We start from the raw sequence: 25,153 nt of genomic DNA on the forward strand, positions 1-25,153 counted from the left end.
TCCCCACAGAGGGTGGTCCTCTAGCTTTCACTACTAGCCAGGAATAGTCAGCAATACACAACAGTACTAATACCCCAATGCAAACCAAGGAATACAGTGATCAGCACCAACCAAAATCAGTCTTCAAATACTCACGAATGATGTAATACTTCCAGAACCTTCCACATCGAGATCTTTCTTGAAATTTCCACACTGTTCTACAGATTGAGAACATTCTGGAAGTTCCTTTAGTTTGGCTGGTGAGAGGAGTAACTGATACACATTCCACAGCTATCATTTGATGGTCTCGAGTTGCAGTAGCCCTTATCTAAACATTCCTTGCTACCAACTGTCATAATAGTCATGGAAAAACTGAGTATAAGTCACCTTTAATACAGAAATGGTATTAAGTCCTGAGTATTAATGAAATTAAAATTTATATGGTCTCTGGCAATATTTAAGAATGATGCCAGTAGGTAATGATCAGTTACAGGCCCTTGAAATGGGCCCCAAAACACGAAATGGCAATTTTCTCATAACAGCTCAAAGTGTTTTGGTTAAATTTAAGTAATTAATGAAGACCATAAAAAAGGTAAAAGGTAAAGCTATTCCTGTAGCAGGCCATGGTAGCCCAGAGGGTTGTGAGATGTTGAGACTCCCACATTTTCTAGAGATTTGGCTGACACATAGCAGTGAGGTTGTTAGCCATGTGCACTGGCCACCCTTTACTCCTAGGAAGATTCCTGGTATTCATTTCTGTTAGAGGCTGAAATGTCTCCAGGCCATAGTGTGGCTGGAAGGATTAGGTCAATTGAAAAAACCAGTGATTGATTGGGAATTGAACCCGTGCATGCCCCAGTGAAGACCATATCCCTAAATAATACTGCTTAGGTTGTATCTTCAGGAACATAATGATAGATACATTAGGGAACCAAATGCAAAAGGTTACTGTCTCGAAACCAGCATAATTAGTTGTTGTTCATTGTTTAGTATTCAGCAACCAGCAGTGGTCTAGTGAAGAACATTCAGTTTTGTTTCCAAGGTAACAGTTGAAGTCTGTCATACTTGAGAAAGTATACACAGTCTCTGCACTGATTTGTTTAGATTACTTTTAGCAGTCAGGATCATACCTGGACTACTGTTGGGCAGTAAACAACAAACCACTAGATCTAACTTTTGAAACATTGTGTACCTCAGATATACCTTAACTTTCAAATGTTGTGTATCAAATTACCTCATACAGTGGACAGTATTCAGAATGATTGTGGTGTAAAGAAACATGTTGCTTTGTGCACTTCTCATGCAATGTCATTGTTATTGTTTCAGTGACACTAACACCTGAGGCTGTGACTAGTGCAGACAGTTTGGTAACGAGCACTGTAGGTGGTTCACAACACAATACAGCTGCATCATCTGCACCTCTGACTGTCTCGAAGACAAATGTTGCCACCGTGATACCCCCCACTACAATAGTCTGTTTGCCATCTGCAGTTTCAACACCAAGTTTCATCAACCACACGCAGTTGAGTAGTTGCCTGAATGCTCCATCAAGCAGCAGTGTTGTGAGTTCGAGCCTAACCAAGACAGCTGCTGTAGCCAGTTCTAGTGCTGTGCCCTACTTGGCCCTCAGCAGTAACACCCCCGTGCGGGCCCTCCCCACCCAGCTGCCAAAGAGCCAGGCCAAAGCTAAGCAAAGGGACTCATCCCAGGTTAATTATTTTATGTTTATTGCTTTATGTGGTTAGGAAAGCAATATAGCAGAATTATGCTATTGCCTTACCTGTGTGGTGTGCATTGTGAAACATGCATGCTTTGGTAGGAGTATAGTTTAAACTTAATTGTTTGTACTGAAGCATTGCTTAGGTAAGTTCACAAGCTCAGGGAGGAGTGTCGCATAAACTTTTGGATGCAAGAAAGTAATACTACATAGAGATGTTTGGTAAGATATGTGGTTGGTGTAATGGAATTGATTATTAAGGGGTGTCACTGTCGTTTCCAGTAATACTGCCCATAGAAACTCAGCACTATCATCTTCAGATACCAGCCAGGGACTAGCTGCCTTGACTGAGATGATTTGTGCCTTTCTTCAATGACTCAAAGTAAATGTTGAGCTAGTACTTGATGTAGTTCACAGCCATGTCCTTCCACATCCCTCCTAATTTTTCATTCATAACTATTCTGTCAATTTCAGATTTCTAGAATATATCTCAGTGCCTTTTAATGTACGTGTTCGCTATTTTTAGGCAACGTATGTCAATATTTTCCATCTCCATATTGTTCAAAGTAAGGAGTTTTGGTATTGTAAGTTTTATATTGCACATTTCAACGGTTTAATTACATTTCCTGGAAAGCAGGCATTTTTCTTTGTCACATTCTTTCCATATTATCTTTTTTCTCTGAGAACTAATTAAGGACCCTTTATGTGTACAAAGGTTCAGATTTTAATTTGCATCTAGAATTGCCACTGAGAGGTGTCATGGATAGGCCAGTGTGAAGCATGTAATACAATTACTACATAGCCTCAGAACTTGGTGTGTCATAAAAGGAGAAATAAGCAATAAGAATAGCTATAGCATCTGCCTAAAAATGAACATTGCAGTGCAGAGGTTAGTATTCCTTTGTATTTGAAATATGCTCAGTTGGTGTGATGCTGTGGTTTTTCTTAGCCATCCCAGGCATGCACTGGAGTAATACCTTAAAATACAGTGTAACCTGCATTAGGTTCTTAAATATTAGTATGATACAGTAACACATAAATTTGAGCGGCCTCCGTAGTCTAGGGGTAACGTTCCCACCTCATGACTCAAGGTACGCAGGTTCAAAAACCCGGCGGAGGTCGTGGAATTTTAAGGGCGGAAAAATTCAGGGAACAAGTCCTCCGGGAGGGACTTTAAGCCATGTGTCCCGTGTCGTAGATTTGCGGCACGTAAAAGAACCTCATGTCTCTAAGAGACCGCTGAGCTAAATTAGGCCCAACATTTCCCGCCCAAAGTAGTTTCCAATGCCTCCGGTAGATGGGGAAGTATTAGGTACCACTGCCAGAGGAGGGACGACCTCTCTGACAGAAAGGGACTAAAGTATTATATACCACTGCCAAGTAGAGGGTAGAAACCTTGCTGGCAGAAAGGGACTAGGAACCCCTGCCAGAGGAGGGACGACCTCGCTGACAGAAAGGGACTAACTATTAGATACCACTGCCAAGTAGAGGGTAGAAACCTTGCTGGCAGAAAGGGGCTAATAGCGAGCACCAGTACCGGTAGGGGATGGAGACTGTAGAAATTAAAAGGGGGATGTACAATAGACTATCAGTCGCGGTGCATGGGGAAACCCACCCCCTCAATACTGAATCACTGAACACATATATTTAAAAGACACGCTTCAATATTACAATTTCAGCAGTTATATAACAAGAATTTATAATTGTATAATAAATATACTCATTTTAGTGAGTACTTGTTACTAAAAAAACTGTTGAAATTGTAATATTCATGCCCATCTTTTAATTATATGTGTTATTGTATGACACTGAGATTTAAGAGTCTAATGCAGGCACCACAATACTTACTGTTTTTGGCATGTGTACAATGAAAACTTTCGAAAATACCCATGTTAGCTACATGTTTGTCTCTTTGTCTGCCTGCATGAAGCAAATTGAGAAATGTTAATCATATTTATAAAATTTGGTATTACTAAAATGCATTACCCTGTTTCAGGGTGAGTGAACATCTGACATTGAAAAGGAGCACTATCAAATTATATTTCTTGCAAGCACCATATGAGCAAAATCTTGTGAAGCCGCTAAATGTTTATTGAAACAAAAATTGTTTAGAACAGAGTTGTAGATAAAATTGAAACTTACAGCTATGTCCAGTACACTTGACCCACAAGTTCTGTTTTTCTTTTGTTTGTTTGTTTTTTGTTTTTTAGATAATGAAACAAAATGTATTTTATGTTCTCTGCATGCAAAGGCCAGAATTGTTATGTTTATGGGCATTTCATACATTGCTTGAAACTGTTGCCATGTAGATAGAGTAACGTGGGGTAATGCTTGATGTCTATTCTATTAGAACATTTTATGTAATTTAAAAAAGTTAATATGTCACTGTCAGTAACTGTTTATGACCTTGGTGTCATTTCTGTTTTGTCCACACACTATTTCAATGAAATGTCATAGCACCGTCCTCCTCTCACATTCTGCACTCAACTACCTCATAATTCACTGTATGCTCTATTTCACACCTGCTTCAATGCATCTGCACTAGCCATTCATACTCAACTCAGACAGCTCTCTGCATAGACCTGCAACTTCTGTTTATGCATATAATATTTCTAGAATGGTCCCATGCCTCCGTGAATGACCAAGGTTGTCCACAGTTCTGGAAGAACCAAGAAGTGGATGGAGGTCTCAGTTCTTTGGTGAATGAGAAGCTTGCACATTCCAGCTGTGGACACACATGCACCTGCATTCACTCGCTCACTCACTTTCTCTCTCTCTCTCTCACACACATGCAGGCGCGCGCATGCACACACGCATGCCATGCTTAGTTCCTCTGGCAGTATTACTGAACTGAGGAGCTGCTGATTTTCTCATGCTTTCATAATTTATTGTGCTTGCAGTTGTTGGCCGATGTTTTTCAGTCTCGAATTAGAACAGCTCTGCATGTTAAGCACTGTTTCCTGAGGGTGGTAACAATGTGTTCAGACATGCAGTTCTTAGATATTGGGATGTGGTCATTTTTGTCCCATTCAAGAAGGGGGGAGGTGCAGGGTATGTTTCAAAGGCACCTCTAAGGACAGCAAGCCTGGTAAATAACCCTGTAATTGCTCTTCATGCAGAAAGTTGTGGCTGGCTAGGCGTCACTCATTATGACAAAAGAGATGGAAAGAATGCCCTTATTTTATACATGGTTGTAACATTAATATGTTGACAATATTGACATATCTTGTTATAAGTCATACTTGTTTTATCGTGGTTCTACTGATGGTCATATCACTTCATCTAATGTGCTTTCCCGTTCCTTATTCATTATCCTCCTCCCATTTCTTCCTTGATTGCTGTTGACACTGCATAGATAAAGAAAGGGAAGATGAAGACAAGAATAAAGAAATAAATTAAATCAACAGCCCTATCATGGTTATGACTTCAGTGAAGCATTAAATGGCCTATAATAAATAGGTATGCAGTAGATAAATTGTAATAATTTATGTAACAAGTTTTATTGTAGACCCTAAATACCAAATTTTATTGAGTTTCAGTGTGACTTATGCCTATGGACAAATGTGATCTTCCCATTGTTGATTCTTTCCATGAGATCCATAAGAATAATGCAATAGATAATAGTTGTGTGTAAATTTAAAAAATGTCCATATGAAGAAAAGATAGCACTTTTTATTCACAATATTATGATTACATTCTTGCAGGTGAGTTCTGGTGGTTCTGGCGGAGGTAGCCGTGGTTCACGTGGTTCATCTAACAAACCCCCACCAGGTGCCGTGAACCTTGAACGCAGCTACCAGATCTGTCAGGCTGTGATTCAGAATAGCCCCAACAGAGATCAGTTACGATGCCAACTGAAACCACCGCCATCCTTGCTGGCTGCCAGTGCCAGTTCTTCCAGTGGTAATAACAAAAAGTCTGAAAGTTGTGTCCCACCTCGTGCTGCTACTCAGTATGGAGTTGTGACATCATCAAGGAACGGAAGTGGACCAACTAATAACGCCATTAGTGGCAAGCCCTTCCCACCAACACTTCCTGCACCAGGTGGCTATCCTGTAGTTCCTGGCAGCAATGGTCTTGGTGTGGCAAAACCTGTAACATCAGTGGGTGGCCAGGGAAAGGTGTCTAGTTCACGGGGTGGAACGTACCATCAGAGACAACAGTCACCACCAGTGGTTGTGCGTCATGTGTTCACTTCTTCTCAAGGCATTCCTGTTACAATGGCTGTTTTACCCCAGTCACAAGCCCCTCCAGAGGTGAGCCAACCTGTTGTTATTTGCTGTCTGCAGCATTTCAGAATTCTTCATAGCTTAACTACTTGTGCAGGATAAAGAGAGGAGTGAAAGTTTTCAGCAAGGAGACTGGGGAAATATATACAAACAGATTTAAATTTGTAAGATTTGAGGCTTTCACGGCGGTGACTATGAAGAAAGCAGTCTTCTGGGATTTGGCACCGTGTATATGTGGTGTNATTTATGGATTATTTGCATTAAGACTACAATTTGTGAGAACAGAACAAAATTAAGTTTTGTATGGTGGGTTCTGGAAAAAAAGAAAAAAGAAATGCCCATTTCCAATGCATCAGAATTGTTTTATCAGAACTTTCAAGTCGGTACATAGAATTTTAGAATTCAGGTTATATATGGAATGACATCTCATATGAAACTAATAAAAAGTAGTGTAAATTTTGAAAGTAGTGTAATAGTTGCTTCCCATTTCAGTCATTCACATACAAAATTTTCATTGACAAACCTAAAGGAAGGAGATGTAAGTCTAGATTGAAGGATAATATTAAAGTGGATCTTTACTTCTTTGGGGCCGAAATTGTACTGTCACCACTAGTGTCAGTGCATTGTTACAGCATGCTGTGAACACATACACTTTTCAAGGTTTTGTCAGCACAGCACAGTGGTCTTACACAAATGGAAGCTTGGTAAGAAGCCTAATATGCTTGTGGCATGTATTGAGAATCATGGGAACACCTTACTGAAACAGTTGTTTTGCTTGTAAGGCCACAGCTTTTATTTGCGAATACTGGGGGAAATGTAGTAATCTTATAAATCACGAATCATGACAGCTGAAAGAGGTGCAAGTTCATGCAGAAAGCAGGGGCATTCCATGCTTCAAAGAAAACTCTACAAAACTGTGGATTGAAAGAAGCTCTTATAGAATGTTCAGTCAGTCATATTCAGATACTGATAAAGAAACAGTAGTTGATTAAATGAAAGAAGGTTTCCAATGAAAATCCACTGGTTTCTAAGCTGAGCTGGAATAATAATGTGACATTCATTCCAGCAGTTCATGAGTTCAATGCCTGAAGCTCACATGTTAAACTGTAGTATATTTACTGAAGACTTGACAGAAGTGGATTATTTCAGGACATAAGTTGCTGATCATATTTTGGATGCTTTTAGTATGGAGACCAACAGGTGTGCACGTCACATGATTTCAAAGTATGATGAAAGTGAATTTGATTTGTTTCTTTTTATAGTGATAAAAGTGATTTACCTTCGGAAAGGTGGACAGGTACAACCAGAAATGTAATGTACACTTTCATTGCTGTGCTGTTGTTTATGGGTAGAAATAAGTGTAACTTTCTGAAAGAATACTGGTCCAAAGATGTAGTACTCAGTTCCTAAATTTTCTTGGTTACTGTCGTAGGAGACAAATACCTTTCAGTTCTCAGAAATTCCCCCCCCCCCAAATAGTGAAGAACATATAGGAGGAGACTGACTTCAAAAGGCATGTGTTGTTTGTGACAGTCTGAATGTATTCCAGAATAGTTTCACTCCTTTCCAACGCAGTTACCTCGACAAGTTCAGCACTTTTCAAACGAGGGCTATATTTCAGACAGTACATAAAACAAAAATGCATAGGTTTGGAATAAAGTTTTACCTGCAGTATGACTATGAAACTAAATCTGCAGCAAAATACATAACATTGAATTGAATCCTGATATAGGGCATCAGGACCTGTGGCCAAGACACTGACTGGACCATATTTGAATAAAGGTTACTCAGTTTTTACTGGTAACAGGTATACCAGTCCTTCATCATTCCTGTTTCGTTACAATCTGAAGCCCAGTTCCCTGGTACAAGCTTTCATCAGGTGAAGTACAGTCAGTGATCAGTGATTCACTTATGGCCATGAAGGGGTGTGACAGATAGGATATGAGAATGCTTTTTCACCATTCAGATGAGATTCTGAATACTGCAAGGAATGATCCTGTTAGAGGATGGGGCAGATTCCGAAGTCAAAATATATTGAAGACTATAGCAATGAAATGAGTGCAGTAGATCAGAATGAAATGCAGTCGGGCTCAATTTAGTGTGTTTGTAAATTTGTGAAATGGTAGAAGAAATTGGCACTTCACATTCCTGATGTAGCATTGTTTAGTGTACAGGCACTATGTCTCATTTAGAAAGAAAAAAGATACTTCTTCCAGATATTCAGATGAATGTTATCCAAGGGCTTCTGGATATACATGAAGACAGACGAATTTCAACCAGAGGTGGAGGGCAGTCAAATGGGGAAATCCCTGAATGTCTGACAGGCTTTCACTTCCCAGATTATATACGTGGTGCGTTCCGTATATAATGCCTCCTATTTTTTTTGTGTTAATATGTAACGTCTGAGCTGGATGTTGGTGGTGTTGTAGTAAAGGTTGAACCTTCCCGCCAATGTACTGTTAATTTGGTTGTCGTGCGACAGATAGCGACAGCAGAGCAGTCTATCAAAATGGCGGCTGACATAGAAGTGTGTATGAAAGTGAAATGTGTTATTGAATTTCTCACTGCCGAACAAATTGTACCCATTGACATCCATCGACACTTGCTAAAGGTGTATGGAGACAGTGGATGTCAGCACAGTGATTCGGTGGGTAGTGCGTTTCAACAGTGGCAAAAGTGAAGTGCACGACAAGCCATGCCATGGGCGTCCCTGCTCAGCTGCCACTTCTCACAATGAACAGCGCCTCATCCGAACAGATCAGCAGATAACGACCAGGGACTGTCAATTCTAAACGCTACAAGATGATGCTGACTAAGCTGAAAGCCCGTATTTCCCGAGTCAGGCCAGAGAAGCAGACAACCTTACGCTTGCAACACGATAATGCTAGATCCCATACCAGTTTGGCAACCACCGCGCACATTGCAAAGTTTGGCTGGACTGTCCTACCATATCCACCTTATAGCCCCAATTTAGCACCTTCAGACTTCCATCTCTGTGGGCCTATGAAAGACGGACTACGTGGGCAACATTTTCCAGACAACGATGCTGTCATTGCAGCTGTAAGAAAGTGGCTAGCCTCTGCTGGCGCAGACTTTTATAGGCACGGCATGGCATACAGGCTCTTGTTCATCATAGGCAAAAGTGCATAACGAATGATGGTGATTATGTGGAAAAATAGCTGTAAGTAGCTGAAATCTCGCTCTATTTAACTGCGTTATTATGATTTCTGTATCTGTTGTAGTTTTCTTTAAAAAAAAATAGGCATTATATACAGAACGCCCTTAGTACTTAGCACTCCTTGCTGAAAGAATGCAGTAAGGAAGTATCATGTCCATCTTCTGGTGTAAACCATAGGAAGAGGAAAGCCAGCCAATATTGTATGTAGTGGATATGATGTACTATGTTATTTCAAGCAATTTCATGCAGAGATAAAGTTTTGAAAAGACTTAAACAGAGATGTGTATGTCGTGTAAATAGTGTTACTTTTATTGCTTGTAATATTTAACTATTTCAGAAAGGCAGAAGAATTTTATCATGAAGTAGAAGATATTTAAATGGGGAAATCCCTGAATGTCTGACAGAATGTCCACTTTCCACATTATGTACCTAGGATGCCTTGCTGAAAGAACACAATGAGGAAGTGTCATGTACATCTTCTGGTGTTAACCCTAGGAAGGGGAAAGCTAGCCGTTATACTGTGTATGTAGTGAGTGTGACATTGGACTATATAAGGTTCCCTATTTCAAGCAATTCCACACACAGATGTGTATATAGTGTAAATAGTATTTCTTTCATTGCTTGCAACATTGAATGTTTACAACATGTTTCGGCCTCACACAGCCATCCTCAGTTGTAGTTATTCTTACTAAAATTGTTGCATTGCCATGTCAGTTTAGTTGCATTTTGAACACAGTGTTACTTTCAATAAAAATTATCAAAAATCCATAAAATGCTGTTACCTGCTGATTGCCAGCAGAGCTCATTGCTAACATATTGTAGCAGCGTATATGTAGGATAGAAGGCAAGAATAGAAATGTTGCATTAGAATGGTGAAAACACTTATCCACTGAACACTAACGTACCTCCAAAACAGATAACAGGTGATATTTTATAAGTTATACAAAGTGGTTTAAGTGCATAATGGGGGATAAAATGCATGTAAGGATGGTGTTTGATGTTTTCATCTACTCTTTGTTCTATGAATTTAGAGCAAAACAAAAATATAGTGGAAATATACATTTTGATTTAAGAAATGCATCACAATTTTCAAGGGCCAGGAAAACTAGGGCTGTGGAAAGCATCTTGAAATCTAAATCCAAGCACTAGTAGGGTTAGAAAATTAGCTTTGAGGATATGAACTGGATTTTCTGGCCAGAGTCCATGCGTAGGCTGTTGTAAAAAGGGTAATGAACATTCACCTTCCTTAAGAGATAGGAAATTTGCTAACGACCCGAGTGATTATCAGCTTCTTAAGAATGGCTGCCTCATGGAGTTGTTATTGTGCATGAATTCTGAAGTATATACAAAAATGTATTCAGGTCTTCATGACATGGCATTTACATTGGATCAGATTCACCATTTTCCCTATATTCAAATGGAGGCATTTCACATTTATCATCCAGGATTTTAGATCTCCCAGTACCATGAGGCTGCTGACCTTATTTTAACTTGAGATCAATGGTGTTGGTATTGAAAATATGCAGTGCTTAGGCAGTTGGATCACATGTATGCACTGTTGCAATAATGCAACACACAGCTGATAAAGATTGAAGGAGACTAGGGATCATACATATTTCACCACACTTCTTAATTTAGTTTAAGAAAAAGGATTGTTCTAGGCCATTGTTTGTTATCTTTTTCACATTCCAATAGCAAATAGAAATTATTACATAATAAGGAACTCCGTGAGTTCTGCATTTCATATCTTCTATACATTGGGTCAGAGACGAAGGTAGAAATAAAGAAACATATTTGTTCTCACCACTCTCTTCAAGGAAAGAAAAAATTTTGAATTTTTAGTATTGTGTTAAGTGCTCAAAAATATATGTGTGAGTGAGTTTTGTTTACCCAGCCGTAAGTTGGACATTAAAAATATAAATTTTAACTGCAGCTTCCAAATTTAGAGAAAAGATGCACATTCAATTTGAATAAATACATCATACGATGTCAGATCCTTTAATTTTTAGAACCAGAATTTAATTATGGGCGTGAGTAACTAAGACTCCCCATACACACACAGTTTGGCCTTCCGATCGACCTTACAGGCAAAACTGTGACAGTTTACCCCCTCCCTTTCCTCCCCCTACACGCGCAGATAAAGCGACATTCTTCATGCCACAGTCACGGTCTTCCAGCCTATAATGTTGAGTCACACACATCACGTGCTACGGTCCTGCAGGTAGAACTGACAGACTGACGGGATTCCTACAGGCCAACAGTCCAAACGATTGGCCGGCCGGCCGCACCACACACTCCAGTTTTGCCTTTCAGTCTTCAACTGTGCAGGCCAAACTGTGTATGTATGGGGGCCCTTAGTGTTAGAGCATTAAGAATTTAAGTTGGGCAGTGTCACATTTTATGTAGTGACAGTGCCATAGGTAGGCAGCTGTTAAATTATTATGTCTTTTCACTACAAAATTAAATTTGTATTGATAATATAATGATGAAAGAGACAATGCAGTAATATATTTTAAACTAGAATCAGTTTAGGTATTACTTTCTGATGATTGAATGTTTGAGGAGCTACAGGAGCTGTCAAGGAATTTATGATGACATGTTGAAATTACAACGTAAACAATCTGAGCTTTGTAGGTGTCTTATGAGTATGCTGAGGTCCCAGATGCCTGTAACCATATTATAACTGCTTAATTTATATTATCACAGAAAGTGTTATTGATCATATGCTCATGCGTATGTGAATGGACAAGCAGCATAATCAGTTTGTTAGAAAGGAGTAAGTATTTGTGATGCTCACATGCATGCTTCATGCATGCAGGAAGAACAGTATCAACCACAAACAAAGTCTTAAAACCCTATGTTATAAAGTTACTCAGAAGCAAATTTGCAATGTACATATATTCACCCATATGGTAGTTCTCCCAGGCACCATTGCCTTTCTGTTGGCAGTGCTGCCCGTTGTTGTCCTTATGTAGGTGCCACTATAATACAGTATGTGCCAAAGAATCCAGTACTGAAATGAAAAGACATCCTGTTGTTACAACTGTCTATTCATGTGAAGGCCCCTTGTATGACAGAACCTTCTCAAATCCTGAAGAAATGGTCTGATCACCATGTCCCTGTAGCATTCTTGGGTGATGGTAAGAGCATTGCCTTCCTCATCCTCAATGAAATATTGACCTAATATACCATGTGCTGAGACGGCACACCATATCGTCACACGCGTACTATGTAGCGGTTTCTGGATGATAACATGTGGCCACTCAAAACCAAGGAAGCGAGTTGTCTGGCGACCACTTCCATATGAGCAGAAATAATACTCAACTATGAATACTTTTTCCTCCATTGAGCAGCAACTGCACAACACAACTTCCTTTTCACACGAGTGGCTGGAGCTATGCCCCGTCGACAAATGCACATGTGCATTCGAGATGCGTGAGTTTCAGTACATAAGATTTTGGCGCATACTGTACAAGCAAGTTGAATTTATGATCACATTACAGTATATGTATCCAAAATCATTTTCCCATCAGTCTACTGTCACCTAGAAAGACACCTGCACAAGAACTAAAGTGAAAACCTGTTGAGTTGACTTTGCATTGGGTTTCTATAAGAGTTGCCATCATGTGACCAGCAGATTCATGTAACCAGCACACCCCATTCTCTATACATGACAGGGAGTGTAGTGTGTTTGTTTTTGTGCCATGCATTTTGCCTATTATAATTAGCATGCATTTTGTAGATTTTTATTATTTATCTGTTCACAACAGAATCCCAATTAATGAAAGGTGTATTATCTTGATGGCAGATTTTGTGGGACTTTGTTTACAAATATTATATTTAAGCATCCTGTTGCACTCTATACGATATATGATATAAACTCCGTCCTAAGTGCAACAACATATTGTAGGTCTTTTGTCTTGCTTTCTTCTACACTACACGTTTTGGCCGTAAACAGCCACCATCAGGTGTATACACTCACATAGCTGTTACACTGCACCCATTTTAAAATTAAAAACATACAGGTCTTCCCAATTGTTCCCTTTGTCGCTGCTAACAGGATCTACTTCGCTGATATTTGTCTGATTCGTACCTCATCTTTGCCACCCACACACATCAATTTTGACCATCATGAACTGGCACTTTTAAAATCTTCAGTTCCAATTTTAAAAATTCTTTTAACATTTTTTTTCCAAATTTTAAATTTTAAATTCTCAGGGTTACTCGCCCCACTTCTATAGTGCTGCAGCGGCTACTTCTTGTTTTCAGCACTGTACAGGTGTTATTCTGTGTAGGCTCCCTGTGTGCGTGCCGCTGCTTATCTTTACTACATGTGCTGTCTGATGTATTGTGTAGAAGTAGATCCTGTTAGCAGCGACGAAGGGAACAATTGGGAAGACCTGTATGTTTTTAATTTTAAACTGGGTGCAGTGCAACAGCTACGTGAGTGTATACGCCTGATGATGGCCGTTTACGGCCGAAACATGTTGTGTAGAAGAAAGCAAGACGAAAGACCTACAATATATTGTTCCATTTAGGACGGAGTTTATATCATATATTTTGTTTAGAAAATTGGCTGTTATGACCAGTGTCAAAAAATAAACTTCATGTGAAATTGCTTCTTAATTAGGAACAAGCACAACATGAAGGGAGTTTTATTTCACTATTAAATATGTACATGGAAACTCAGAAAGGCTTTCTTTGTTTGGATTGTGATTTTAATGCATAGAAATGGCACAGGAGTTTCTCAGAAACTGTGCTCATGTTTCTGCCAACAGCATTTGGGTAACTGCTCTTTTTCTTTGCCTTTTCAGTGCAGTACAGTTAGGTACATATTGCTTTTACTGATAATCCAGAGAAGTTAATTTCCTATCCACCCTCGATAATTGGTTGTCTACTGTTTTTATTTATATAGATTACACTTTAACAATTTTTATGGTATTGTATAAATGTTTATAACTTTACGAGATGATATGTACGATGGGGTACCCAAAAGAAACCGAACTAATTTTTTTGTGGGCAGAGCTTTTGTAGTACCGCGTTTTGCCGCTATGAGCGTATAGAGCTAACATTCCTGAGTCGATAAGCCGACTACCGTTGCTTCAGAAGGTAAGGACTAGTTTCGGCGGAGTTTATAGTGAGAACTGTATTGTGTGATTGTCGTTTTTGCAATGGCTGATTTTCGTGAACAGCGTGCGGCGGTGAAATTCCGCTTTTTGCTCAGGAAACGTGGAACAGAAACTCTTGAAATGTTAAAAACGGCGTACAATGACGATGCTGTGGGGAAAACTCAAGTGTTTGAGTGGTTTTCCCGTTTCAAAAATGGTGAAATGTCAATTGATGACAAACCTCGTTCTGGTCGTCCTTCCACGGCCCGAACACATGAAAATGTTGAAAAAATTCGTGAAATCATCAAGGAANTTTGAAGGGGATTGAAGGTTTGTGCTTAAAATTTGAATAAATAAGTTTAAAAAAAAATAATTTCGGTTTCTTTTGAGTACCCCCTCGTATATGAAATACATCTTTATCTGTGATCTACAAAATTTGCATGCTTTATAGGTGCAAACATGACAAGGATGCCGTCTTTTTGATAAGCAGTTTAGATTTGCCTGACACCAAAGCATTCTATGCAGGAAATAACCAGGGGTTGGAGTGCTGAGTGAGTTCATAAAATCGTAGTTTTTGTCCATTTGGAGAATAACTTAATAGAAATCTGTTCTGAAAATGTAAGAAGAAAATTAGAAAATTACCCTTGCTTTGTACTAATGTTACTAGTACTGTAATGTAGCATGTAGACCTGTTGCTAAATAATGAATCTGTAGACGGCCGTTTCTAGGTGTGTGTGTGTGTGTGTATTGTCATGTGTTGGGTGTATAATGCGTGACAAATAACTTCACGCCTTATTTGATATAGCAAATTTTATTTCACACTCGCTCTTACAATCGCACCATTTACAATCTCAACTTTACTGCCATTGGCAGTATCACAAATACTGGACTGCAAATAACTGGTGACTGACTCTCTGGCTAACTCGTAACTAACTTGAATAGTCTTCACTGCTCCTTATTTAGCCCCATTACGGACAACACAGAAAACAGTTACGTAATAGGCACCACTGTTGTCTGACACCGTGTTTGCCGACAGCATAGCAATGCTGTCGGGAGTTGTTTACGGCTACGTAGCAACTGCGGCGTCCCGTGTTACGTCACCGCGGGGAGAGGCGGGGTGTTGACTGACTTATTACCGTAGCAACAGCAACGCTCCAAAAGTGTTACGTCACCGCTGGGGAGGGAGGGGGTGTCCTCCATAGTGCAACACTTCACAATATATATACAGTAGAACTTGGTTATAACGTCATCAAAGGGACCTAAAAATAGTGTCGTTATAAACGAATGTCGTAACCGAAATGGGCACTTCCACAGTAGCGTTATGTTAGTCACGTAAAAATCTACCAAAACCGAGTTAAAATGTTGCATTTTTTAGTGAAATACATAGTTAAGTACAGACTAACGTAACATTAACGTGGAATTGCCCAAATGTGTAATATCAAAGACATATTACAGCGCTTTTCACTGACAATACACACCGCACTAATACTGATATTAAAGGTAGGCCTACTCACCAAATTACAGTAGATTACATCAATTGTTGTGCCTTACTGTACCTAGATACGAGTACAGTAATCAGTTATCTTCATCTGTTTCCTGTTACTTGCCCATTACACACTTTCTAAATTACGTTCAATGTCCATATCAGAGAAATTCAGGAATGAAAATGACGTTACATACGAGGTTGATGCATTTGTGCATGTCGTACTAAGCAAGGTATAAAAACAGTTGCTTTATGAGGAATTAGTTCGTACCATTGAATATTTGACGCAATAGACAAGGTGTCGCAGAAACCGATGTTGCTATAACCAAGTTTTACTGTAGTATAAAATGCAGTATTTAACAAGAAGAGATAAAATGGGCATGAAAATTCCGTTTTTGGAAATAAACACCCACATCAGTCACACAACTGATAATAAATACATATACTGACATGTACCACATCTTGAGTAACCAGCATTCATGGTGTATGTATAATTGATATTCCTATGTATTGAACATGGTAAAAAGACTAATGAAGGACTGTGTAAGAAGGAAAACATGCAGCAAAGGAGGCTATATAACCATATAAAGTATAATATATCACAGTTGTTTCAAGGAACAATTTAAGTATTTCAAGGTATTCTAAACTAAATCCAGGCAAAGAACAGTGCTCTTTCAGAATGTGTGTGTGTGTGTATATATATATTAGTAGAAGTAATTATATTTGTTTAATTGGCATTTGAATAAGCACATAAATAATTGAATTGAATATTTTGAGAAATGTGTCTGAATTTACACAAACTGACACAGTGTGTAAGAAAGTGTGCATGGTTGAAGTTTTATGTGCCATGTTCTGAAGTTTTATAATAGGGTGTCCAGGAATATTAATCATGTTGAACTAAAAATCATGGTGACATTTTCATAACAGTGGAAATGTATGTAAGTCCATTCTTTTGCTAGATTAGAAATTCTGATATATAAATAAGATGCACAAGTTTGGAATATGTCAATCTCATAGTTTCATGCTGTATTCTAAACACAATACAGAAAAGTCACTCTTGTATTTGTAATGCCAGTTTATTGAGAAGAATAGAACTGTCTCAGGCAACTAGGTGGCTTATTTTTCAACAACAATAATAATTAAACATGAGAGTTTTTAAAATGTTACTTAACGTTGGCAAATGTAACTCTAGCATAATTATTTCTTTCAGAACAGACCAAATGAGAATTCAACATAGTGGGCAGTTAACATCCTGTTTTTAATGTGTCATGACAAAAATGAGTTTAACTCCATTAAAATCAGGATGTTGTATCTCTCAGAAAGATCCCGTGACCCAGTTGCATTTGATTATATGAGAATGACATGTAGCTTTGGTTCAGGTAGCTGAGAGTCCTGGAGCACAGCTTGGCCATGTGGGCCAGTACATTCTGGTGCAGCGCACAGGAGTGGGTGACCAACCAGAAACAGTGCAGGTGATGCTGAACAGTGGACAAAAGGGGGCTCCTCCTCCACCACGTGCCTCAAGTGCACCCCCTTCCAACAACCAAGTGAGCAGCGGAGGAGGACGTCTGGGGTTGGGGCGTGGCCGTCCAGCTAGTGTGGATGTCGAACGCTCACAACTGGTGGCAGCAGCTTCGCAGCAGCAGCATGGGGTGGGGTATGTCACAAATAAATATGGTGAACATTTTGTAGTACATTGTCCCAATCCAGGTACTCAGGCCATCACACGGAAGGACAGGCTAGGGGACAGTGGTAGCAGCATGCAGTATGGTGATGTGGGGTCAGATTCTGCTGTTCAGAATTACACTGTTGGTGATATTGCCATAATGGAACAGTCTGTGACTAACTCATACTCACAACAGCCAGTAGTATTACAGGGAGGAGGGAGAGTTGCCCCAAGGCACACCCACAATAATCATATCTCAATGCCACGAACAGATCCTTCCCAGTGTGCTTGCAATCTGAAAGCTATGATAATGTGCAAGAAGTGTGGAGCTTTCTGTCACGATGACTGCATCGGACCTTCTCGTCTCTGTGTGACTTGCCTTATCAGGTGAATTGTATTACTCATGTGTGTTAATATAGCCAGCTTGTGACTGCATACTTTCCTATGACTGAATTTGTGTAAAGTACTTATTTTGTGTAGAAATTAGAAATCATGTCATATAATATGTAGATACTCTGTGTCATCTTGTAATATATACTGTGGAATATGCAATATCGAAGATTGTATTTGTGTCTTCCACTCTTCCTCCTCATTAGGTACTGTGCATTTTTGTTATAAAGTGGTTGTGTTTTGATATATCTCCTCTTTACCATTTCATCAGAGTTCTCTTATAAAGACATGAATGTGGAATGAATGCTGTTCTTTTCAAGTTTTAGAGCAATAGTTGATCTTTTAGTTGTTACAATTTGTGTCTTTCCTGTTTTTTATTCCCAAACCAGTTTGCAGACACCATGTTTGCACTGCATTGATTTTGCAGTGTATACAAAATGAACTACCTCAGATATGCCTGTAGTCTAGAATTATGGAAGCCATGTTTCGTTTACAATGGAAGTGAATGAGTAGAGGTGCAGTGGCCTTCTTTTTACTCCCCAGCCTCACAAACATTGTGATTATTTTTATTTATTCCGCCATTCAAGAAAATTAATTTCTGTAGTGGAATAGGCAGAAAAGGGCCATTGTTATTTTTACTGTTGCATGTAAATTCTATGGAGACTTAAAAGTATATTCTTATTCTTTGTAAGATGGTGTTGGTTGGTAAGTTCTCTATAGTTAGTTCTAGAGGAGTGGGAAGGGGTTCATAAGAACATCGAGAGTATAGCATATACATTTACAGTTCTAGAGGAGTGGGAAGGGGTTCATAAGAACATCGAGAGTATAGCATATACATTTACTTAAGAATGCAGAAATGTTTCACAGTATTTGTGATAATGACAAGATCTAAAAGTTGTTGAAATTTCATTGATTGATTTTCCAAATAACGCATCAAATTTATGTCTAGAGCCAGAAAGAAATATTGGATTTCATGTTAGTTCCACTGCACCTCTGGAATTAAGTTGTTGACAGTTTGTTTATAATGAAATGGAGTGTCATGTGTTTGATAGAATAGGGTATTTTTGAGGGGCACTGTGTTCCTGTTATATACTGCAGAAATCCTGTTTCTTGAATCTCAGTTTTCACTTTGTTCCAAAAATCTATTACTTATGTATGTGTGTATATATAATATTGTTATGTGTTACACATCTTCTAGTAGTATTTATAAATATTATAGAGAAATGTGTATTATAATAATGCATATGTAACAGTGTACACAGTTTTCCTCAGTATTTTATTTAAAGCTTGGATATGTGTCTCAATTTTTTTATACCAGTGATAATTGCATTGGCATAGTAATATTGATTTGCAATCCTTTGTATTGGTAATGTTTAATATATGAAAATTAAAGTATTATATTGTTAATATTATTTACTCCTGTACTTCAAAGAAATGCATGAATTAGCTGAATAGTACAACAAAAAAGGTATGTGCAGATTGATGCGTGGTATCTCTTTACCTGCTACAGAGTAAATGTCATTTAGCTTGAAGACCATATTAAAGGGAATTACATGGACCAAATGAAATGTTGAAATTATACTTGATTCATTTTCCATTTCAGATTTGTTTATAAAGACATCAAGACATTCATCACTGAATGTTTGTACAAGTTTTACTGTCACGTGTTTCATTTTTTACATTTTTGTATAAATAATGTACTCCAAAGAAACTTCAAGTTACAGACTGCGGCAGCCATTCCCACTGCATGGAACTCCTGATTATCTGGCATGTATGGGGGAAATGAGAGCATGCCAGTTACATTAATCTGGTAGCTTCATGAGAAATATCATACAGGTCAGATTAACACTTCATTTTTTGCATGGGAGTCTTGAATGAATGAATGTATAAGGGGTGGGCCTTGTCGGCCTGTGCACCACGACCTACAGTGATCTACTGTGCTTTTGGGAGTCTTACTAGGAAATATAATGGACTGATGGGTGGAAGATTTTGTATATATTGTAACTTGATCACACAGTCAGCCAGCTTGTACTCTAGTGGTACATGAGGGGCAGTGATGGGCAGTAGTGCTAGTGAGGGCTGGAAGAACTATCATGTCGAAGATGGATGAACATATGCACGTTAGAACTTGGTTTTTTAAGTAACTTATAGAAATGGTTTCTTTTAAATTTTTTCCATTTCCATAAGAATTAAAGATACAGTCAACTCTCGATTATCCGGGATAATGGTGGGCATGGAAATCACGATTAATCGAAAACCCGGTTAAGACAAATGTTATTAGAAGTAGTACTGTAATACTGTACCTTCAGAATACTATAGGCCTACCTGTATTTAAATTTACTCAACCTCATTTTTATGTCATCTCATGGCCTATTTAATACTTTTTTTTACATTATACTGAAGTGTGAATTAGTTATTTCAATCACAGTGTTCAACAACATCCAACACTTTTTACGAATATTCACACTTAACACTTAAAAAAAATTAATATTAGCTTGTCACTTAATAAACTGTTCTCTTCACTCTCAAGACAGTCTAGTAAGGATTCCAAATGATTAAGAGCAGCGCCATGTGATATTTTCTTACTAGCAGCACTGTCCACCTCTTCCTCATTCTCACTTTCTTCCCGCTCTTCTGGCTGCACCCCCACTGAACTTACGGTTTCATCACTGCTTAACATTTTGAAGCCCGGCTCACATGAGTTTCTGTTGAATACTTAACACAACACGTTTCCTTTTACACCCTGACATTTTGCTAACGCACTTGAAGATCGATACAAAGAGACCAACTGGGGAGGTGTATCTGTCCTTGAAACTTGCATTCTTGCACCCCTACCCTAGAATAATGTGTTACCATAACGGGACCAAAGAATGCAGAGCTCGGTTCACACTAGTGCGAAAATAGTGTTACAACTCACCATGTGAAACAAAATGAATATTAAACAACATATAAGCCTCAAAAAACCCCGGTTAAGCCGCAAACCGGTTAATCCGCCCCCGGATATTCGAGAGTTGACTGTACTTGGATACCAGATAACTGTAAGTTTACCGTTATTTCATTCAGTCTTTACATTACATTGCATTGCATTCCATGGACCCAAAGTTACTCAGAATGACTGTAGGATGTGGAATATGTCATATAAATACAAAACATATGTGCAGACCCAATGGAGTTCTCACACAAGAGAAACCAAGAATACACAGTCACTACACACAAGGCTATTTAAAGATACATAAGTTATTTTCTAGACAATAGGTATTCATCAACAGAGTAAAATGAATGTGTATTTCAGTATTGTTTCAGTGCTATTTTAAATTGTGCCTTTTCATTCATAAGACCTTTGAGATCAGATGGCAGGTTATTAAAAATGTTGATCCCAGCGTAATATGCACTTTTCTGAAAGCATGAGAGGTTAGCAGTTGGTTTATGAAGACAGTGTTTGTGTCTTATGTTAACACTGTGTACATCTGCATTCGTCTGAATGTAAGGAGTTTGCTTTTTGCTGCCATATCTAGATTGGCTCTGGGCCAACCTAACCTCAGATCTTCTATCCTTTGGGTTACAAAATGGTCTTGGTGTGAAACTGACCATTCATCTTGATCTGATACCAAGGTTATGAATGTGTGGATCAAGCCCTGAGTTCACAATGTCTTCATGGCTGATGTTTAAGGACAGGGAAAATTTTACATTCTACTTCATATCTTTCTCTCTGTTATAGTATTGTGACGCCTCTGGCAGAAGCCAGAATAGCAGAACCAGAGAAGATGTATGTCTTCACCAGTAGTTGCTTGGTAACAGGTCCCAACACTGTAGGTTCTTCATCTCCCATGTTAATGTTCTTATGGGCTACCGACTGTCTTATTGCTCCTCATGGCTGCTTCCTGCCCATTGACTCCTAGCCTACCACTGTCTACCCCTAGCTATCGCAAGCTAGCACTCACTTCTTACTTATAACTTGTCTGTCTCAGAACTGACTACAGTCACAGTCACAGTTACTTTACGACTGGTAGTTCACTGCCAATCAGTTTGTCTTAGCAACAAGCCCCTTGAGACTCATGACCAGTAATTTTTTTTCAACTGAACACTTGCAGTCGTAGTCATTTACAGTTGCAGGTTCTTGCTGGTGCAGACATCCTCAGGTTCGAGACCTTCAGTATTCACGACCATATTTTACTGTCTCAGATTTGAGACTTCCCCAACCTGGAAGTCCAGGTACCCATATTTATAACCCCCAGGGACTGGGTTTGCTACTCCTCATAACTAATGTACATGTTTCAGTTCACAGTATATAACCTTAGTAGAGACCCAACAGAAAACACTGCCTCTAGCAATTTTTTTTTTATTTGTTTCATTCTGGTCCGGCACGTAACAATTACAAATATAAATCACTCCGTCCAATGTGACCTGTAAGTTTATTACTACATGAAAACTCAACACCCTTACATGTTTCGGTCTCTGCGGACCATCTTCAGAGGGCAAACATCACTACAAATAGGAAACCACCATCACATAAGTTGTTTAAACGTAAAGTACGTACACTTATATGCTACAATGCATAGTACACAAAATAGAACATTTCACAAACACAGCAGTTTCTGGGAATGTAAAGTTTTTAAAAAATATTTAAAATTTCTTGATGCTAATTAAAATTCATAAACCATGCAGGCTTGTGTTCGTCCTCCCATCATCCCTCTTGTATGGGGCAGATATTGTGCCACCTGTCTATCTTGATGTGGAGGTTCTTTATATCTTCCAGGGTTTTCTCGTGGCTGCTGTGCTTTTTTCACAGATCAAAGAAAGCAGGCCAAATTGCAGTGGTTACAGGATCCAAGTGAGTTAAATGGGGATAATCTAAACAATATAAGACATGAAACCAGCAGGCATTTCAGGAACAAAAAGAGGGAATATCTGAAAAACAAAATCGATGAGCTTGCAATGAGCAGTAAGAACAAGAACATTAGAGACCTGTATAGAGGAATAAATGACTTTAAAAGGGGTTACCAGCCTAGCAGTAACTTAGTGAAGGATGAGAATGGTGATCTGCTTGCAGATTCCCACAACATTTTGAATAGGTGGAGGAACTACTTCTCTCAGTTATTGAATGTACGTAGGGTCAGTGATGTTAGGCAGACAGAAATCGATACAGCTGAGCCCTTCATACGTGATCCTAGCCCTTTTGAGGTTGAAAGTGCTATTGCAAAATTGAAACGGTATAAATCGCCAGGTAGTGATCAAATTCCGGCAGAACTTATTCAAGCAAGAGGTGAAATATTACATTCTAAGATCCACAATCTAATTACTTCTATTTGGCATAAGGAAAAATTGCCTGATCAGCGGAAGGAATCTATTATTGTACCAGTTCACAAGAAGGGTGATAAAACTGACTGTAGTAATTATCAGGGGATATCACTGCTATTAACTTCGTATATAATTCTGTCCAATATTCTTCTTTCAAGGTTAAGTCCATATATAGATGAAATTATTGGGGATCATCAGTGTGGGTTTCAACGTAACAGATCAACTACAGATCAGATCTTTTGCATTCGTCAGATATTGGAGAAAAAATGGGAGTACGATGAGACAGTACATCAGCTATTCATAGACTTCAAGAAAGCCTATGATTCAGTTAGGAGGGAAGTCTTGTACAATATTTTAACAGAGTTTTGGATACCCATGAAACTAGTTAGGTTGATTAAAATGTGTTTAAATGAAACATATAGTAAAGTCCGTGTAGGTAAACATTTGTCTGATAAATTTCCTATCCAGATTGGTCTAAAACAAGGAGATGCTTTATTGCCACTCCTTTTTAACTTTGCCTTAGAATGTGCAATTAGGAATGTCCAGGGAAACCAGGTGGGACTGAAACTAAATGGGACACATCAGCTGTTGGTCTACGCTGATGATGTGAATCTACTGGGTGATAATGTAGATGCCATAAAGAAAAACACACAAACTTTAATTGACGCAGGTAATGAGGTTTGTCTAGAAGTAAACACAGAGAAAACTAAGTATATGTTACTGTCTCATCACCAAAATGCAGGGCAAAATCATGATATAACGATAGGAAACAGATGTTTTAAAAATGTGACACCATTCAGATATTTGGGAGCGATGATAACAGATCGAAACATGATTCAGGAGGAAATTAAGATGAGATTGAACTCGGGTAACGCTTGCTACCATTCAGTCCAGAATCTTTTGTCTTCTTGTCTGCTGTCCAAAAACATTACAATTAGAATATACAAAACTATAATTTTGCCTGTGGTTCTGTATGGGTGTGAAACTTGGTCTCTGACATTAAGGGAGGAACATAGACTGAAGGTGTTTGAGAACAGGGTGTTGAGAATATTTGGACCAAAGAGAGATGAAATCACAGGAGGTTGGAGAAAACTGCATAATGAGGAGCTTCATAACTTATACTCTTCTCCAAGTATAATTAGAATGATCAAGTCAAGGAGGATGAGGTGGGCAGGTCATGTAGCACGAATGGGGGAGACAAGGAATGCATATAGGATATTGGTGGGAAAGCCAGAAGGAAAGAGACCACAGGGAAGGCCAAAGCGTAGGTGGGTGGACAATATTAAAATGGAACTTAGAGAGATAGGATGGGATGTTATGGATTGGATAGATCTGGCTCAGGATAGGGACCGGTGGAGGGCTCTTGTGAACATGGTGATGAACCTTCGGTTTCCATAAAATGCTGGGAAATTCTTGAGCATCTGCAGAATTGGCGGCTCCTCCAGAAGGGCTCAGCTCCATGAGTAAGTAAGTAAGTGAGGTATAAAGTTGCATTATGTAAGATGCCTTTATCTGCTTTTATATATTTATATTGGAAACAGTAATTTATTTTATCACTTCTTCTACATCCTTGCCTTCGATCTATGAAGTCTGCATAAAATGCAAATTCTGTTCTTTTCTGTTCTACCAAACCAAACAACATTTCTTCTAACTTTGGTAATCTGTAATTTCTGCAGTAGGTATTGAGTTACTGTTACACTAGGCAAGAGAATATACAAGCTCTGTCATGTATAAAAATTACAACAGTAATAATAATTCAATTCAATTCATGTTTATTTACGTGCAAACTTAACAGCATAGAGGCCAATTACAAAGCTAGCATGAATAGAGAAATACACAAAAATAATTAAAAAACAAAATACAAAAATTGTAGTTATATTAATTACACAGTTAGCATGAATAAGATACAGAAGCAAACATACACAGACAAAACCACAATGTGAGAATTTGAGTTTCAAATAGAGCAGCATACAATAATAATAATAGTAATGAAATTAATAAAAATAATGATAATAATAGTGGTAATAATAATAATAATAATAATAACTGTAATAATAATAATAATAATAATAATAATAACTCTATCAACATAATTCAAACCTATC

The 25,153-nt window shown here is 38.5% G+C and overlaps 1 protein-coding gene across 4 annotated transcripts in view; it reads left to right on the forward strand.

Moving 5' to 3' along the window:
* The window catches only part of LOC111864444 (polycomb protein Asx), a 40,983-nt gene extending 22,722 nt beyond the window's left edge, over positions 1-18,261 (forward strand). For 2 of the 4 annotated variants that reach the window (XM_023851681.2, XM_023851682.2), the window contains exons 8-10: positions 1,306-1,688; positions 5,401-5,952; positions 17,074-18,261. In XM_023851681.2, the coding sequence (XP_023707449.1) occupies positions 1,306-1,688; positions 5,401-5,952; positions 17,074-17,751 (1,613 nt within the window). In that variant the 3' untranslated portion in view covers positions 17,752-18,261. The remainder of the gene's footprint in view (positions 1-1,305; positions 1,689-5,400; positions 5,953-17,073) is intronic. The other 2 variants (XM_023851683.2, XM_023851684.2) reach the window with 2 other exon arrangements.
* The last annotated feature ends 6,892 nt before the right edge of the window (positions 18,262-25,153 follow it).

Source organism: Cryptotermes secundus, unplaced genomic scaffold (assembly GCF_002891405.2).
Source record: "Cryptotermes secundus unplaced genomic scaffold, Csec_1.0 scaffold621, whole genome shotgun sequence".
In the NCBI taxonomy this organism is placed as follows: domain Eukaryota; kingdom Metazoa; phylum Arthropoda; class Insecta; order Blattodea; family Kalotermitidae; genus Cryptotermes; species Cryptotermes secundus.